Source organism: Loxodonta africana, chromosome 11 (assembly GCF_030014295.1).
Source record: "Loxodonta africana isolate mLoxAfr1 chromosome 11, mLoxAfr1.hap2, whole genome shotgun sequence".
Lineage (NCBI taxonomy): Eukaryota > Metazoa > Chordata > Mammalia > Proboscidea > Elephantidae > Loxodonta > Loxodonta africana.
The window spans coordinates 80761516-80781928 of record NC_087352.1 but is presented as its reverse complement, the minus strand read 5'-3'; the positions used below and the strand labels follow the sequence as shown (position 1 = coordinate 80781928).

At 40.6% G+C, this 20413-nt stretch overlaps 1 protein-coding gene across 1 annotated transcript in view; it reads right to left on the bottom strand.

Moving 5' to 3' along the window:
* Window positions 1-20413, bottom strand: part of CDH2 (cadherin 2) — a 245046-nt gene that overhangs the window by 210492 nt on the left and 14141 nt on the right. Inside the window, exon 2 of the mRNA XM_010586797.2 lies at window positions 3301-3412. Coding sequence (XP_010585099.2) covers window positions 3301-3412 — 112 coding nt within the window. The remainder of the gene's footprint in view (window positions 1-3300; window positions 3413-20413) is intronic.

Genomic DNA, 20413 nt, shown 5'->3' with positions numbered 1-20413 from the left:
CTCCATAGCAGCATTATACATAAGAGAGGAAAACTGGAAGCAACCTGTATGTTCAAAAATAGAGGCACAGTTAAGTAAAACTCAGTTTTGCTAACAAAATGGGACAAAGGGCTACATAGCCATTTTTTAAGTCCTAAACTATTTTTAAAGAATGGAAATAGTCACACGAAATAACAAAAAATGTAAAGGCTGATCACCAAATACGTCCACCATCTTTATTATTATATAAAAAACATACTAATGAAAACAAAACAAGTGAAACTGGAGGGATATAAGAGGTTCATTGAGTTCTTTTCTTCCTATAAAATCACAACAACAAAAAATAAAAGGTGATGGGAAGGTAACACTCTCTAAACTATATTCCAGCTTTTACATTTCACGCTCCCTCAGTATAGCTTTTCCAATGTGATTAATACTCCCTTACGTCTCCAACTAATACTTAATGTTTTTCAAGCACTTTCATAAAGATTACCACTTAATCATTTGGAGAAAAATCATCATCATTCATGGCACCTAGGTAACAACATTTTAACCTTCTGTACGGGATCTAGCATGCAAGGAACATGGCCTATAAAACCATACTATACATATTGTTGGGATCCTGGTGGTACAGCGGTTAAGCGTTTGGCTGCAAACTAAAATGTTAGCAGTTTGAATCCCCCAGCCACTCCTTGGAAACCCTATGGAGCAGTTCTACTCTGTCCTATAGGGTCACTGTGAGTCGGAAAGGACTCTACGGCAATGGGTTGGGGTTTTTTTTTTTTTTGGTGTTACATGTTGTTTGGTCATAAATGTTCTTCCTCCTCTCCCTGAACGCCTTCAATGGGAAATTAAAGAAGCATCAAGAATGAGCAGTTATGATTCCAATTTGGATGCTGAAGTCAACCTTAATATATTAGAGCATGCCATGAAGCCACTGCCTTGGGGAATTGGTGCATACCTTTTATGTACAGTTTCTCCTTTCCTTCGACACTATAGGACACACACACAAAAAAAAAGCCATGGCAAAAGTGACCACTTTGGTTGGTCTAGCAACAAACCCTTTCAGCTGTAGTTTACACAAGATGGATGGACTTACTGAAATACACATACCTATGATCACGGATATGATCATAGCATTTGGCTTCAGTGTATGGACACAGCTTTGGATTACCATCCCCCTAAGAACACCAAAAAGACATAAAGACCTAGAGTTCTTCAAAGTAACAATACTCCAAGAGAAACTAACTGTAAAAAGGAACGTTGATACTCCACAAAAGCCTGAGCAAGCTTTTTTTCCTTCTTAAAAAATTACTTTTCTTCTAATAATCAATATTTTGACCTTTATGTTTTAAGTTTTACATTGCTGGAGTCCTTTAACATATTCCAAGAAAGATAAGAAAAAGGTAATGGTGTACCATGTGAAAAGCAGTTAAAAAAAAAAGGTTACAAACTAACAGTGGTAATAGGTGAATGGACCAAAACTGTAGGAATTCCACCATAAACTACCATGCACAAGTCTCAGTGATGGTTAGAGTACCAAGTCAACAGTATTCTCAGTCTTTCACATTGAAAACTCTAATAAAATCCCAAGTTTCCAGATTATAGTAACAAGGCTCTAGCAAGTAGTAGCTACGCTCTATTATCATCAGCATTCTCTAATAACAAGAAAATGAGCTTTCAATTTTCAAAATCTATTCAACATTCCAATGTAATTAACCTTGAGTCAATAATTTCCAGTGATAAACTATGTTTCTGTTTGTTACCAACACATTTTAAGCTTTTGGAAAAAGTTAAGTAAGAGCAGGAATTACCCATTTAAAAATGAATCTCAAAAACATGTTGCAAAAATGAAACACTTTGTACTGTATCATTTTCCGTCTTAACTATTCTGCAGAACGTAATCAATATCTTGTGTACTACTCTAATAATATTTATAGATTATATAGGTCCCAGGATGCCAAATAACAATTTACAGATTTACAGAAAATGACAAACCTGCAGAAGAAACCAAGACTCATATTAGGATAAACAATACTGGCACATATTTTGAATTAAACCCTCATCCTGTCAATCGTTCCCCACTTCACGGGATAGCAATTCAGTGCTGAGACAGACTGATAGCTCAAACACTCACTCATTAAAATACCATGTAATGAGGCAAGGACAAAAGGATATTTAAATTAAAAAAAAAAAAAAAAAAAACTTCATAAAGAGCACATAAACCCACCAAAAAATAGTTGTGAGCAAATCACAATTAGGAGAGGAATTAACATAAAATGACACCCTGCACCAAAGAACTTCACTAGCAAAGAGGCCATTTACATTTCAAAGTCCTCTGTCTATGTTATTCTTAAGTATCACCACTAATGTTTGTCAGTGCTGCGGTACCACTTCAGTTAAGGCTGTATGGTAGAGCTCTGTGTAAATTAATTAGTTGAGGTTGCACAGATATTCTAAAAGCTGCTCTCTTAAACTGCCTCAGAGGTCTGCAAGATTTGTGAGGAATTAAAGTTTAAATACAACTTACTAATCAGTTCTTCTTGCTTTTACATTTCAGTGATGTTTTGTGCAATAATAAGTCCATGAAAATACTACTACCCCAATTTTATTTGCTTTCAATTAGAGCTAAAGGAAGGGTGTTCAATTTTGCTTTCGATACTCAAGTTTTACATCACATTTTATCTAGACTTACTGGCAAACGTTTTCATAACTATAACGAACTTGATGGGTATTTAAAAGGGAAATGTGTCCATATTTGAAATTCATATGTGCTACAACTAACCTGGTAGCTAGTAATTTATATAAACAACATCACAGCAAATATATGGACTTCAGGCTCCTTCCTCGAGACTTGTTAAATCTGTTCATTATAATTTAGCTTAATATTAATATTTGATATGTTTTATCAAAACTAATATTGTTTTCATTCCCTTTCTCAATTCAAAATACCAAGAGCATTTTTGCAGTAAATAATTCTTAAGACCATAAATAACTGCAACTAGAGGTTTGGTAAATATTACACTTCAAAATAAGTATACATAAAAATAGTAAAAGTTAGTTGTGTAAAGGTTTTTGCTGCAAATTAAAAAAGAAGGAAAGGCAAAGTCTTCCAGAGATCACAAGCCTTCCAATTATGCAGATAAGAGATTCGTGAACTGCTCTGTAATCCTAAAATAAAGTCCCTACAGTCTTATTATAGTGATTGTGAAAAATTCATATTCGTTATACAGCAGAGATGATTTGGAGACCTTTCTAATGACTAATTTGTTTCAAACACATGGAAGACTGTCTACAGAGACACATCTTTTGAGCCAGTACCATTGAGGAGAGGCTGTCCTTCACGCACATCGTTCGGTAAGACGGCGCTGTAAACATCTTCAGGAAATCCAGTCTTGCATAATGCGATCTCACCAGAAGCCTCTGCAGACGCCTGCGACACAAGAAAAAAAGAATGTACGCCATGACTGCTACCTCCTTCAACCGAGAAACATTCCACTTGGCATAAAGCCGCATTTTCCAACTATCTTGTACAAACAACCCCTTTGTTTCCGAGTGGTTACACTGAGAATGTAGAGGGCAAAGGGTTAATCTTTTTGATAACTGGAGTAGGAGAAACAAATCCCACTTGTCTTGCCCAGTAAAATCTCAATAATACACATTCTAGGTTCTTCTAAGGACTTAACATTTCAATTAAAATGGTCACTGTGACTGAGAACCACTGAGTTGGGGCTGAGTGATGGAGGAAACAGCCCAATATTCTTTAGGCTCCACAAATCTCTATCACTAACTTAATGTTTCATCATAAACACAGAAAATGTACACATCCAAGTATACAGATTTTCGTATTCTCATAGAATTCTCTATGAAGTTTGTTTCAATATGCCCTGTTCATTAAAAATAAAGTTACAATATAATCTAGGATACATAAAAAAAGTAAAACTAATCAAAGGCATCAATTTCTCTAATTTGAAGGATACGAATACCTTACAAACATAAATATCGATTAATAAAATTACATGTCATTTTTTTAATACTTAAAAATTATAAAGTAACAGTAAAAAAAAAAACAAACCCATATTTGTTACTATCTCCTTCTCAATCATCATGTGCAGGTAATTACCCAGTGAGCTCACAATGAAAGCAAGTGCTATCCACTTAGACCTCCAAGTCAGCTGAACTACTACTTCTGACACAATCGCAAGGCTACTGGCGCTTAGTAGAATTCACATAGCATTAACATTAATTACAGGACACTCCAGCCACCCTGATGAGGACCTGAAGAGTGGGTGGAGGCCATCTGAGCGAGAGATTTCAGTAGCCATAGTGACAGCATTAGGAATAGTCCACGCTGGTGAGGAGAATCAGAGATTAAGAGGAAGGAAAAAGGCAATCCCTAGAAGCAGAAGAAACTCAGAACAGTAGTTTCGATGAAGCAACACAATGCGGCTTAATAATTAAAGGACTGCCTGGATTACACATGTGAAGACTTGCAAATACTGACGTTGCAAAAATCCAGACTAACCCAATATTTAAACTGGTTTTTTTGAGAGCTGAGAAAATCTTTATTTTATTTCAAATAAACATAGACCTTATTCAACATTACCCAGTATTCCATCTCAAAACGTTATTAGGAGCAACAGTGAGCCAGCTAATGGTACATTCCCATCAAATTAGCAAACAGTTGTAAATCTGTTACTTATTCTGAACCTCTATGTGCAGGAAAGGATTGTATCAAGTCAAGGATATAGAGAACAACCAAAGCCGTTACACAGGTATCAGTAGAGACTAGTACATTCACCTTGGGGTGCAATTTGGCAATATCCAACAAAGTTGAACGTGGATATATGCTACAGTGAAGGTCTATTCCTAGGGTAACTCTCCCACGTGTACTCCAGTAGACATATACAGAAATGTTCACTGCAGTATGGTTAATAATAGTAGAACTGAAGGCTACTTAAATGTCCATCGATAGGAGAACTGACTAATAAATTACCACACAGTCAAAATGGGAAGCTCAACAGCATTAAAATGGAAGAATTGGAGCTACAGTTACCCACATTAACCACACCTCAAGAAAATGTCAGTTTAAGTTCTATGTAAGACTGAATGAGAAATTTAATTATAAACCAACACAGGGAAGACTGTTATTTTCAGTAAATTTAGGAACCGATCTGTGCGACATTCCAAATTCAGGTTAAAGATAAAGCACACGGCATTATGAATCTTGCAAAAAAATAAATAAGAGCCTGACTGATGATTCATTTATGTAATGTTTAAACATGAAAGATAATATATTGCTATGGATACATACATATGTAGCAAGAATATAAAAATGTCCGGGGTAATGATAAACACCAAATTTAGGATAGCGGCTACTTCAAGGGAGGGAAAGAGAGAAAAAGCATCAGGAAAGATCATAAAGCTGGTTTCAATTCTATTTGTAATAGTTCCTCCAAAAAGGATCTGAGGCAAACAAGATAAAATATGAGACCTGTGTAGGCATATAGGTGCAAGTTACAGTATTCCCCATACTTCCTCCATGCTCCACCTGTATCATGATAAAAAGAGAAAATATTAGGAAGCTACTGAGAAGTGAGAAGTTGGTCTACTACTGACACACTTCAAGTTTGCGGCACTAGGAGACACTCCAAGAGCAGACACCTGTAAGTACCAAGCACTTATACTGTGCCTGGGACAGAGAAAGAACTCAATAATGAAAGCTTTTGTTATTTAGCTAAGCAAAACAAATAAGGGGAATTCCCCAGTTTGATACATAAAATGGACGGATCTGTTATAAATCTGTGTCCCACTAGTATGTATGTTAGGGGTCTGCCCGTTCACCGCAAGTCAAGGCTAACAGAGGTGAGGCCACAGAAGGGCCGCCAACCCATGGAGGTAAGGTAGGAGCAAAGCTCGGCAAGGTCAAGCAGGCCAGAAGCAAATGATACAGGAGAGGAGCACTGAGTAACTTGGGTTGTATTTCAATGTAGACATTCTAGTTCAGACAGCATGCATTTTTATAGGTAAGAACACAAAGATCAATCAAAGCTAAAGACTATATGAAAACAGTAAGCTTTTCACTGCCCTTTTTTTTTTTTTTTTTATCTTTTCCAAGGCATCTGAATTAGCAATAACAACACAATCCTGGTCCCAGCCCACAAAGAACAGGGTTTCGAGGCCTCATGAAGTCTATCTGCAATATGTGGACATATGTGAACATTAACTTCTGAGTTTCTGTTTCTGACTTACATTAGAAAAGGGGACTTCTGTCCTCACCACACTAAAAACCCAAAAACCAAACCCACTGCTGTCAAGTCGATTCTAACTTCTCTGTGCCTCACTTTCCTCCTGTATGAAATGGCACCTACCCAGCCAGGGTGGCTGTGAGAATCACAGAGACAATGTTTGCAAAGCATATCTCTAACAAATGCTGGCAACTGAGAGAAAATCCCAGTGGAGCTCCAGAGCCACCTTTGCAATCTTTATATTCATTTTAAACAGGTGAAGCTTTTCTAAATTCTTCTTCCCCATGGAGGGAAAAATGGATCCGTAAGACAACATGCTTCTGTTAAGCTATAACGTGTTTTCTTAAGAGCCAGGTTTATAAAATTACTAAAATATATATTTCTCTTCATTAATTTTATTAAGTTCCCCTCTCAACTCTCAGTCTGCAAATAATAAAATTAACATGCTCAAAGCACAAACAGGAAGCGTTTAAATGAAGACAATCACCACACTGGAGATGCTGCAGGCTTGTTTTATGCCAAGCACTGTGCTAGTAAGTGTTCCACCATCAGTACCTAATTCAATTCTCACAGCAACCCTACGAGGCTAGGGCTGGCATTGAGATGGCTGGGGAATAGAGCTGGAGAGCCAGGTCCACCCACTCTTGATCCTCTAGTGGCAGCAGCCTTATAAAGCACAATGAAAGTTCTCTAGTCTAACCCAAAGCTACCACTTGAATGTTCTACAACTGTGGTTCTCAACTATGGTTCATGTTGCCCCTCATGGGACATTTTGCAATGTCTGGAGACATTTTTGGTTGTCATGACTGGGCGAATGCTACTGGCATCTCGTGTGTAAATGGCCAAGGATGGTGCTAAAATCCTACAGTTAACAGGATAGTCCTTCCAAAGAATTATCCAGCCCAAAATATCAGGAGTGCCAAGGTGAGACAGAGGAACCCTGGTCAACATCAGCATACGGGAAAAGGGCTGTCCAACTACCCTTTAAGGCCTTCAGCAGCAGAGAGCTCACTGTCTCCTCAAAAAGCCCTTTACACTTCAGCCAACTCTTGTGGGAACCCCATCCCCTCCAGAAAGCAAAAATTCAGCCCCTGTAGCTTATCCTCAACATTAACTGAACACTCGGCCAGGCCCCAAACTAGGCTCTGGAAATTGAAAAATGAGAAAGAGAAGCCCTCCCCTCAAGAAGGTCACTGTGTGAGAAGAGGTGATTGTAAATAGCACGTACTTCCCCAATGTCTGAATACTCCAATGGTCATCAAACTTTTTCTGCAAAGGGACAGCCAGCACACATTTCACATTTTGCTGGGGCCACATGATCTTGAAACTATTCAACTCCGCTGTTGCAATGCAAAAGCAGCCAGAGACTACCAGTAAACAAATGAGTTTTTATTACCATTGCAATAAAACTTTATTCACGGACACTGAAATTTGAATTTCATATAACTTCCAAGTATCACAAAAATGTTCTTTTTTTTTTTTAAGCATTTAAAAATATGAAAACCATTCCTGGCTCACTGACTATATAGAAAGAGACAGGAGGACTGTAGTTTGCAGACGCCTGCAATAGTGTGTCCCGTTTTATAAAACTCTGCTCTCTCTCTTAATTTTCATGACACCCCCCTGTGGGAGGTGAAAGTACCCATATTTTACAAATGAGCAAATAGGTTTCCACACAGAACTTCTGTGAATACCCAGGACCTCACATCCTACAGGCAGAGGCAGGATTCTAACCGAATACTCTTTCCAAGTACAACGAATAATTACAATTCACTCAAGCAACATGTTCCGAATGTCCATTTGCCAACGGAAAAAGACAATGAAGACACAGCCCTGCCTTTAAGGAGCTCAGGACTTCACGTGGGAGCAAAACAAAGAGATAATTACAATGGAGAGTAGCGACCCAGAGGCAGAGACATGCAGAGGGCAGACATAAGGGGAGCCCAGGGAGGGGGCTTTGGGCCTCCCAAGCAGAGCCCAAGAGTGGCCAGGCGGCAGGGGGTGGCAGGGAAGCCATCCCAGGCGGTCACTGCTTGAGCTAGAACAAGGCAGCAAGAAGCAGCATAGTGCCTGGGGAATTACAATGAGTTCAGTGTCGCTGGAGTCCAAGAAGCAAGGCAGGGAGTCAAAAGTTGAGGCTGGGGTGCTGGACAGGGTTAGATCATAGATGGCCCCAGTGTCTGAAAGCTTGGGGTTATCCTGTTAGCTGGGGGGGAACCAGGGACAGATTTTCAGCACAGCAGATTGTGTTTGATAGAAAATATTCTGGTGGCTTCATGGGAAATATATGGGGGGGGGAGGGGAATGACAGCTGGAAAACAAGTTAGGACACAGGCCTGAATGCAGGCAGGGGCTGCAGAACAAAGGAGGGGTGGCAGATTTTATCAATATCCAGGCAGTTAAAACTGATAGGGCTTAGTGAGGGCAGTGACTCACAATGAAGAGAGGGAGGAGGGGGAGGGAGGAAACGACGGCCTCTCCCATGTTTCCAGCTGAGTGACCGTGGACATGGACTCCACAAACTAAGAAAGATAATCGCAAAATTGTAACGGCATGAGCAAAGCGCTGAAGAAGCAGAAAGAATGGGATGATAAGTCTGCCTGGGGAAGTCAAAGAAGGTTCCGCCACAGCTCAAGTGACATTTAGGCTCTGTCTTTAAGGATGATTAAAAATCCGCCAAGAGAAGGAAGAGGGAAAGGGAAAGGGCATTCCAGGAAAAAGGTATGGCAGGAACAAAGCCCATGGTAACTTATACTGAACTTGGAATCAACCAAAACAAGACTAAAAAAGAATCTTTTTTACCAGGCAACTGTTGCTAAGTCATGTCTTCCTTATCCATACCTTTGATTGTGGGCCCCTAGGGGCAATAATTAAGGAATTGTGGTGGTGCAATCATTAAGTGCTCAGCTACTAACTGAAAGGTCCATGGTTCAAACCCACCAGCACCTCTGTGGCAGAAAACGCCTGGTGATCTGCTTCCATAAAAATCACAGCCCAGAAAACCCTATGGGGCAGCTCTATTATGTCCTATAGGGTTGCTGTGAGTTAAAACTGACTCGACAGCACGCATTAACAACAATGGCAACATTTTACATTTAACCCTCCAATATTTCGGCTCTATAAATTAGTAATTCCAGCTAGTTTTAGCCACTCCCCCAAGCTTTAGGTCTCAAGGAAGTCTAACGAGACACCCCAAAGCTCTAGTCATCATGAAGACGTTGCTCAGATTCTTACAACAGGGTGTGTCGTCTGCCTCAGGCATCACCCTTCCCATTGGCCCAGGCCAACCCAGGCTCTCGAGACGAGGCGGTCCAATGTGTAGTTGTAGTGATTGGGATGATGGACTTTCAACCAGCCAGCTGCCAGAGTTTGAATCCTGGCTCCACTACTGACTATGAGACCTCAGAGATGCCACAGTTCCCCCCCCCCATCTGTGTAATAACAAAGGCAGAACATATTCATAGAGAAGAAGGATTAAATGAATCGATACGCATATTAGGATGGTGCCTGGCACATGGTTATTTGATGTGCTAGCTATTACTAGTAGTAGCAATGATACTATTATTACAACACAAACCCAACTCACGGTACATGTCATACAGCGGTGTGCTCCCAAACTTACTCTGCTACCAAGCATTCTGAGGCATTTGTTTAAAATACAGATTCCTGGGTCCCAACTTCAGACTCACTATAGACAGAGTCTCAGGAGATGTGATGGGGAAATCTGTGTATTTAGCAGGTGCTCATGTCATTCCTTTGCAGTCTGTATTGCATTTGGTGGCCAGGCATCCAGTCTGTATTTCTCCCTCTAACCTCCAAGGCTTTTCCGAACTCCAGATACAGTATACTGACCATTTTGCCCTGGCCTTCCAGTCTAACAACAACAAAAACAAAAAGCAATAAAGAAACAATTATTTTTCTGTTCTCAACAATTCCATGTTTTCTCCTCGTTACTGTGTGCATCTGAAAATGGAAACTGCAAGCCGTCCTCTGGTAATTACTGCTTCTAGAATTTCTCCCTATGGGAGCAGGGGACTCCCTATTCTTTTGTCTGGAAACTACACCCGCTTGATTTTGTTTTGTTTTTAATTGGGACAGTATCCCCTTCTCCAATCTTCTGGTAATACCCTCGTTTCCAGAATTCCTCAAAGATTATAAACAGTCAGCAAGTCCTCCCGCCCACCAGGCTGAAATTCATGCTGGTCAGAGAGCATCTGAACTCACTGAGTCCCGCTCGGAGCTTTCACACAATCAGCTCACTTATCTTGAGTTTCAATTTCCTCTTACAAGTATTTGCTCTACTCTTCCCAGGCTGAAGATCGACCTCCTTGTCTAAAAAGGACAGCAGTGTAATAGGAGTTAAGGAGTCCTGCTTCCCTGTTAGTATATCTGTTCCAGTTCTGAACTCTAAGAGACATCCCTTTTTGTTCTTGTTAAAAACTTTACACAGTCCCAATACTGTGAACTTTAAAGCCTTGAATTCACTACTTTTTAAAATTCCCACCATCATTATTCTTTTTTAAGGGTATCCTTTTCTTTTTTAAGAATATACCAGTTATCCTTGATCACTGGTTCTGCTTTCCAATATCCTCCGAGTCACTCCTAAATTCAAGCTCTTAAATGTTCCATGTGGAGCCACATCAGACTTTCCAATCACTTCTTCCTGATCAAGATCATTTGCTAAGAATTTCACATCTCAAAGTGGCCCAAACCTATTGGAATCATCTTCCTGGCTCTGAAGACTGCCTGACCAAAAACCTAGAATATATTGGTTACCCAACTATTAAGTTAGATGTCTTCTCCCAAAGCATTAATTTCTTCCTTTTTGTTCATCAGGCATTCTATGGTCAAAATCAAATAACAATCTGACTATTGTAAAGCAGATTATCAAATGTGGCCAGCGGAGCTGAAAATGTCCTTTTACTTCGTTCTCCTCATCCTTTATGGAAATAAAGGCAGGTAATGATGTGCTTAGTGGCCGAGACCGAAGACTCTGGAACAAACCTGCCTGGGTTTGAAACCTGTCTCCATCCCCACCACCCCTGTGACCTTTACAAGTTATATAACCTCACTGTACCTTAGTTTCTTCTTCTGTGATAGTAATAATGATGATGATGATGAAGAAGACATACTTAATAGTATGAGCCACATGGGATTGTTGTGAAGAATATAAAGTGCCAAAAACAATACTTGATTGACCATAAGGTAAGATTTAGCTATTATTATGTTGTTGCTTTTATTGTGGAGATTTTACTTCTTTGCTCAGTGAACACCGAGAGATACTTTAAAAGAATTTTGTCAAGTAGGAATACAGTAGAGAAATCACGGTCACAATAAAAAAAAAAAAAGTCACAAAAATAGATACAAAAGAAACACAAATGGAATTCCTTCAATAATATGTGTTTTGTGGGGTGGGAGAGGTGGATGGGATGATAGAAAAAGAGAGAAACTATAGTAATATTTTTGTTATGCATTCAAGTCTTCCAAATGATAGAAATGAATATAAACAATTAATGAAGACATTTTCTAAAGCAGTTAATTGGGTACATGGTAATAGAATAATGAAATTGTTCAAGACCAATTCTGCATGACTCATTTTTTATTTTTTAATCCAATTTATCACCAAGCAATTATATTTGCCAGATTCTCTACATTTCACAGGATTCCATCCATGATGTTGGAGGCTACGTTAAGAAGATTATTCAAGAGCTAGTGCCTCTCTCTAAAGGTTTTCTCTGTGTCAGTTTATGACATTGATGACACTTCTGGATTTAATATCCCTTGAAACAAGCCTTAAGCATGCAGAAGTTTAACAACGGACTTAAATATTTTGGTTTGTCCCATACCATTCTGGAGGAAAAGTGCAGCATTTTGTACAGGTTCTTTAACTCTTTCTTATCTACCTTAGGTGCAAAGGCTTATAATCAACTTGGGTATTCATTCAAATACATGGAATGAATGGCCATTTCTAATATTTACTTCATGTTTACCATGTGCCAAGAACTATGTTACTGTACTTTCTGTGCATTTCATCTCATTAAATCCTCACAACAACCCTATGGGTAAACCCATTACTGTTGAGTCCACTACCACTCATGGCCACCCCACATATTTCAAAGGAGAACTGTGCTCCATGGGGTTTTCAATGGCTGTAATCTTGTGGAAGTAGATTTCCAGATCTTTCTTCTGCTACCCTATGGGTAGGTACTATTATTAATGCCATTTTGCAGGTGAGGAAGCCATCTTAAAGTATATTGTCCTAGGTCATTTAGCTAGTCTGTCTAGGGATAGTATTCAAACGAGCACCAAATGGCTTTTGGGACCACCCTGAGCCACAGCCCAACTGCCAAAAAAAGCCATGGAAACCATTTACATGCACTGACACGTAATACCTGACAAAGGACTACAGATGATTAAAGATGAGTTAACACCAAGTGAAAAATCTGCCTTCTGCCATTGTGATTTTTATCCTAAAATATGATTCTTATATATGATATGTGCTACATATGATATGGAGTCCCTAGGTGATGTAAACAGTTAACATGCTCTGCTAATAACTGAAAGGTTGCAGGGTTTGAGTCCACCCAGAGACGCAACGCAAGAAAGGCCTGGTGACCTACTTCTGAAAAATCAGCCATTGAGAACTCTATGGACACAGTTCTACTCTGACACAAATGGAATCCCCATTTGTCAGAGTCGACTTGACAGCAACTGGTTACATATATGTGATGCGTCATGGAAATGACTGCAACGCTTCTGGTCACTATGGACAAATCGGAAGGAAACATAACTCAGGTTAAATTTTCTTAAACATCTTGTTTTTTAAGTCACTCAAATAAAAGCCCCCAAAACTCTTCTGAGTACACATGGAAAAATATCACTAAATACCTATCACGGCTAGCATATTAATTTTCAGTGCATGATATTTATGAAGAGAATAACTACAGCCTACAATAAACTCTCTGCACACTTTCTATGCACTGGGGTCGCATGTACTCATGTACACTTTGGCCCATTTCATAAAACTGGGAGCATGGTTTCACTTTTGAAAAATTATTACAGATATTTACAGTTCCCATAGCTTTGATTTAATTTGAATAGCTGGCCATAGCAATAATTTATCTAATTCTGAGTTCTTCATAAGATAAACATAACCCAAATTATAACATTATTCTTGTGAGAAAACAGCCATTTATGACACAGCGTCCAGACACAAGCACTGCTGTAAAGAGGGGACTGTCAATACGTTGGAATTTAACGCCATTCCTGGATATGCTCAGAAGCAGCACCCGTCCAGTGGTGTTATAACAGATCAAGCAATAAAAAAGTAAATCAGCATGGCCTGCACACAAATTGAGAGGTTATACAGGGCCGCTATGAGTTGGAATCGACTCGATCACAATGGGTTTGGTTTTTGGTTTAGAGCTAATACGGTCAGTTGCAGCTTCAATGCAAGGGCTAAAGATTAGTATTTGCCAACCACTGTAAGTGACTTGGAAACCCTGGTGGTGTAGTGGTTAAGTGCTATGGCTGCTAACCAGAAGGTCAGTGGTTCAAATCCACCAGGCGCTCCTTGGAAACTCTATGGGGCAGCTCTACTCTGTCCTATAAGGTCACTATGAGTCGGAATCGACCCAATGGCTGTGGGTTTTTTGGGGGGGTAAGTGATTTAAGTCAGGTTATTTTGCTAGTTTCACTGTGTTAATCTTTACAGGAAGAATGTTTACCTGCCTCTCCCCTGATGTTCTTTCCTTATAGAAGGAACTGTGCTAACTATAACACTCCAAGCCCAGGACAGCAGTTCTCCACGCCCAAGGCTCTTTCAGGGCATCTGTAAAGGCACTACTATTTCCATAACATAATAAAACATATTTTCCTTTTTCAGTCTCATTCTCTCACAAGCCCACAGCGGAGTTTTTCAGAGGCTACATGACGTGTGAGTGCGTAAGCAGATATGAAAAATCAGCTGTTTTCTATTGAGCCAGGCAATGCTATTCTTCTTACTAATTTTTTTTTCTATTTTAGAGAATAAGTTTATTTTTCATAAAAATGTGTACATACTAGAGGAACCCCCAAAACTATGCCCCCCAGACCCTCTGTTAACCCAGAACGGAGAACATTCCCGAAGCCCACTCTTTAGACAAAGATTAGACAGGACTATAAAACAAAAAACAATACACGTGAGGAAGATGCTTCTTAGTCCAATCAGATACATGAGATCAAATGGGCAGCTCCTGTCCAAAGGCAGGATGAGAAGGCAGGAAGGGACAGGAACTGGTCAAATGGACACACAGGAACCTGGGGCGTAAGGAGGGAGTGTGCTGTCGCACTGTGGGGATTGCAACCAATGTCACAAAACGATACGTGTATGAATTTTTGAATGAGAAATTAACTTGAACTGTTAACTTTCACCTAAAGCACAATAAAAAAATTCATTGGATAATGCTCACCAAAAAAAGAAAAAAAAGTGTATATATGTTAACACATGTAATGGGTTATTTTTAAATGAATTAATAAACATTTTAACATTTTCTCAGTTTAATTTCTAATATGGTAATCATCGATAGGTATTATCCACACACACGAATGTTCTTCGGTGTCATCAACAGTTTTTAAGAGTGTTAAAGGGTCCTGAGACGGTTTGTGAGCTGCTGCCCTAGAGAGAAGAGCGATGGACTGAACTTACCTGAAGGCTGCACTTGAAAGAAGAATCTGGGCAACCGTTCCCAACCCTGTCCTCTGCTCCTCTCACCTGGGAGTCAGCATGCCACAGTCAAAAAATGTGACCATCTCATTTTCTCTGCTCTGAGTCCGCAGAGCCCCTGCAGCATTCCTGGGGGGCAGGTGACCCAACCCTGCCTGCAGGTGGATGGGTTTGTCTGTGGAAATGTGGGATTTGGGTAAAAAGAGGATTTGCCCACAGATAAAAAGCCACGTCCTCCAGTCTGGAATTTACCAAAATTCCAGTGATATTTTCCTTTCCTATTTACTGACTCATTTGGCTTATATTTCACTTAGTTCACTTAGTTCAGAACTCAGGCAGAGAAGAGCGGTCCTATTTATGGGGCCCCTTCAAAGACTTCGGCATTTATTTGAGAAATAAAAATAGGAGCCCAATGTTGGGGAACAAGATGCTCCTGAAGGAACTGGGGCGTCTGGAAGGGCAGAAAGGATTCTTTTCTCCGGCCCTGCATGTTTTTTAACTTGGCAGTTTGCAGTCTTTATTGCGCAATGCAGCTGGTTTTTATACTTAGGCAGGTGGCTTTTAACATCAAGAGAGTTTGATTCCTAAACCACAGGGTATTTTGATCTTGATGTATGACCGCAACTTATGGCAGTTTATTCCATAGCAAAGTGGCTGTTTCTATAGACGTAGGGTCTCAAGCAAAGACAGTGGATCTCAGGAAGGACAGTAGGCCAAGGATCTGAGAAAAGTATAAGGACACACAGTGACCTCAGCCAAATGGTGGGCGCTTGTGGGTGCAGGCTGCTGCAGCTTGGCCTGGATAGACACAGGTGGGAGGCCCTAGTAAGGATGTGAAGCAGTGCAAGACTTCTGAAGAGGCTGTGCCCAGGCTGAAGAAGCAGAAGCTACTGAGACACATGCTGCCTAAAGGCTCGCGAACAAATGAGTCCTACTTTCAAATGACAGTTCAAGAGTCTGAATGAGGTTCTCACTTTAAATTATTAGTGATCACCCTACGAGGACAGCCCCCCAGATTAGCTGCCTCAAATTCCAGAGCAAAGGGCCTCTCACAGCTTGACCACAGGCTCAAGGGTCAGCCTCCACCAAGAGGTCTGGATACAGCCTTCCTATCCCAGAGCGAGTGGCATGGAAAGACCCAAGGTGGAACTGACTGAAAACGTCTGCTCCCAAGACCGGGCGTCCCCCAGTTACCCACCAGGCAGAGCCCAAGCTGGTGACAGCACTGGGCTCTGAGGGAAATGCAAACTAGGAGGTTTTGAATGTATGGTTGGGATGCAAAAGGAAACTGGGAAAGGCTCCCTGTGATAGGTTAAATTTAGCACTATGTGTTATCACCTGGGTGTGGGGGGTAGGGGGACCCACCACGCAGGCTGGTTTTTCTTGCACAGAGCTGGCACTTGAGATATTGCCAACCTCCTGCAAGACTCAGAATGTGGCAATGTAGCAAACCCAGTCTTTTTTAGGTGCTTTTCTTCCCGTCCAGCATACTAAATATCTTTTAGTTCCCACTTACCCTTTGAACTCTCTGCTCAGTTCAAAGGTCATGTGTTTTAGACAAGAGGCTTAGACCGACTAGCATCCAGGGAGGGCTAGAACGGAAACCATTTTCTCCATCCACTATCAGTACTTCACTCAGATATCACTAGCCCTCTCTATGATGGTCTTCAGAACATGAAAAACAGACCCTGGGAACATAATTTCACCTGGGACAACTCTTTCAAGAGCAGGAACTGGTTTGCTTTCTAAATTTGTCAATTGAGAGCTACTGCTGTAATCAATCTTGCATGACCCATTCACTTTGGGAATTCACTTAAAAGTAAAGCTGTAGATCTTATAAGGCTTCCTGAGTCTGGAGGCAGTACTGTCCTGAGAGACTGCCCACCTCCTCTGAGGGGATCACCACACCTCTGGAGAAGCACACACTCAAAGGTTCAGAACATAATTTCAATGGTTAATCCAAAGGCTGGGGAACATGAGAGCGGAAGCTTTACTCCCTACTGCCCTGTAGACGTAGCTACACTAGTAATAACACTCCTGACCTCTGTCTACCTCTCTGGTTAGTCCGGATGACACAACTGAGCATATCGAGTCCATTCCCCTCATCACCTGTTTTCTCTCGGAGCCAGCCAGACTACAGAGTACAAATATTATGATGCTTATAAGTCTTAAAGGGGCAGGATCTCCAGGTGGGGAACTCCATCTTTATTCAGCACTGGCAAAGATGAGAGATAAGAAGAGAATTCATTCTAAGAGCCCATACGTTTAAGCCACATTCCCCAACCTAGTCTTTATCTGTAATAAAGGTGGTATTTTGATTCTTAATCTGCTGATTCTTTTATCTTATTTTATGTTTCTCTAGAACTCAGGGGGGTAAGAAGCAGTATATATTAGGTCCCTTCGAAGACACAGAAATCACCTACAAAGTCTCAATCTTACTTAACAGTAAAAGGCCAAGATTATCAAAAAGAAATCAGGTCAAATAGCACAATATATCAGCAGCAGTGCCACGATCGCACTAGGATGGCTGGGCACTGACAGTCTGAGAGCAGAGAACCAAGGCTTCTCAAGTATTTGGGGAGTCCCAGCGCTGGCAAGAGACAGCACATTTACCTCTGGATTAGTGGGCGAGTATGAATCTGAGCCAGGCTGCCATGAGGTCGGGAGAACCATCAACCACTCTCATCAGATGCTTGCATCTCATTTAAGTCATCAGTAAGAGGCCCTGCAGGAGCCCTGGTGATGCAGTGGTTAAGAGTTCAGCTGCTAACTAAAAAGTCGGCAGTTTGAATCCACCAGCCGCTCTTCCTTAGAAACAGTATGGGGCAGTTCTATTCTGTCCTATAAAGTTACTGTGAGTCAGAATACGCTTGATGGCAACAGGTTTGGTTTTTTTGATATGGGGCCTTGCTGCCAGTGATAGAAATCACCTGTTTCCAAAGTAGCCTATCCCACTTCTAGCTCAATCTCTTAGATTCTCCCGTTCATTAAGGCCAAAATTATGCTTCCTGCCACTGGGATCCCTTACATCCTCGTTCTAATGTCCAAATCCTCCTCCAGGTTGCAACCCTGCAAAGTCTTGAGTAGCTTTCTCTTGCTCCTCCTGCAACTACTCTTACGCGGCCTTGAACAGAACTTGGGAGCTGTTACGAAGAAGGCAAAACACTGTTCAAGGCCTGGTAGGATCACCTACTAAAAGTGTCCCTTCACAGCTGGGAGTGCACGGTGGGGTGTGTATGGCTTTCTGTATGAGAGACTGACTTGATTTGTAAACTTTCACCTAAAGCACAATAAATAAATTAAAAAAAAAAAAAGAAAAGTGTGCCTTCAGGTGAATGGTTGAAGGAGGGCTCATTCTGACATTTGTAAAAGATAATGATGATAATGCCAAGGTATCTCTTGGCACTGTTGCAAGGATAACATGAGACAATGCAGGTAAAGTGCTTGGCCTGCGACACCCTGAACATTCACCAAATATTCGATTTAATCATGAGTCATCTTTCAGGAAGGCAAGCAGTCTGGGAAACACATCTTCATACAAACCACGACTGAAAGTATAAGGTGAAGGTAATGGGCAGACGGCAAAGCCAAACCACAGACAAGGTACTGAGCCTTGGTTGGTAGGTTAGTTTCCGTAGAAGAAAAGGCCAAAGCATATGTAAAAAAAATACTTAACCTCCTTAGTAACCAGAAAAATCTAAACTAAAACAACAGTGTGATATGACTATGCCAAAATCAGAAAACCAAACCTGTTGCCACTGGGTCGATTCTGACTCACAGCGACTCTGTACGACTGAGTAGAACTGCCCCATAGGGTTTCCAATGAGCAGCTGGTGGGTTCAAACTGCTGACCTTTTGGTTAACAGCCGTAACTCTTAACCACTGCACCACCAGGGCTTCATCAGTATACCAGATTGTTTAAAATTCTGGTATGAGGATATCTCACAGTTTGACTCTATCAAGTACCCTAAAACTAAAAACAGAAACAAAAACATACATGGTGCTGGTGGGCCACTTTGGAAAACCGCTGCATCAGCTAATCAAGTTGAACATGCCATGCATACCCTGTAACCAAGCAATTGTACTCTTTGGTCCATACCCCAGAGCGGATGCAGACCAGCATTCCTCCACATGGGAGTTGATGAGAAATGCACATTCTCAGGCCTCGCCACAGACTGAGTGAATCAGAAGCTCAGGGTGGGTCCAGGAATCTATACTTTAACAACGAGGAATCTGTGTCTTAACAAGCTGTCCAGCGATTCCCATGCAAGCTGAAGTTTGGGATGCCCCGCTCTACACTATCTCCCGGATGGCATATTCAGCAATGTTTACAGCAGCATTGTTCAAAGTAGCAAAGTAACAAAAATCTGAAACCACACAAGTCCATCAACAATAAATTGAATAAATAAATTGTACCACATCCATAGCATGGAAAGCTCTAGGGCAGTGAAAATGAGCAAATTACAGCTACACAGCTCAATGTGAATGAATCTTACAGACATGATGCTGAGCTGAAAAAGCAAATTGCAGAAAAACATACAATATAAATATATACATATATATGCACACATACATTATATACACACAAAAGTACGTGCATGGTACACATACATATGTACGCATGATATATATACTTATGTAAACATATACACATATATTTATACGTGGATGGTAAAGCTACGATAAAAGCAGTAAGCATTAGGAAAATGGGAATGCTAGTTTATGTCTGGGAGGGAAGAAAGGAGTGGGGAACGTGACTGGAGAGGGAAACTGGGGACCTCTAAGGTACTGGCAATGTTCTATCTCTTTACCTGCCTGGTGGTTATACTGGTATACCTTAAATACTTTAATTGTTCTTTAAACTGTACACATACGCTTTATATACTCTTCTACATTGCACCATATTTCACAATAGCTTAAAAAAGGAGTGCTCTTCAGACATTACAAAATAGAAATGAATGCCAGTCACGCCTTAATTTTTTACCTGCATTCAAATACGTATCAAACCTCGCAACACAGGCTCTGATACTAGGCAAGTTGCATGCGAATACCAGCTCCATCATGTAACAAAATAACTGTGGAAATTTTGGTTAACTTTTATGTGCTTCAGTGTTCTCATATGTAAGTTGGGTATAATTTTTTGAGCATTAAATGAGTTAATACATGTAAAGTGCTTAGAAAGTGCCTGGCACATAGTAATTACTCAAAAATGGTAATTATTAGGCTAAAGGAGGTCTGGTGGGACTGTGGTTAAAGCGCTCAGCTGCTAACCGAAAGGTCGATGGTTTGAATCCACGGGAGAAAGATGTGGCAGTCTGCTTCTGGAAAGATTCACAGACTTGGAAACTCTAAAGGGGCAGTTCTACTCTGCTCCACAGGGTCACATGTAAAGGGCTTAGAACAGTGCCTCGCACACAGTAATTACTCAAAAACAACAAAATATTATTAGGATAGAATGATACTGAGGTAAAAGGAATATTTC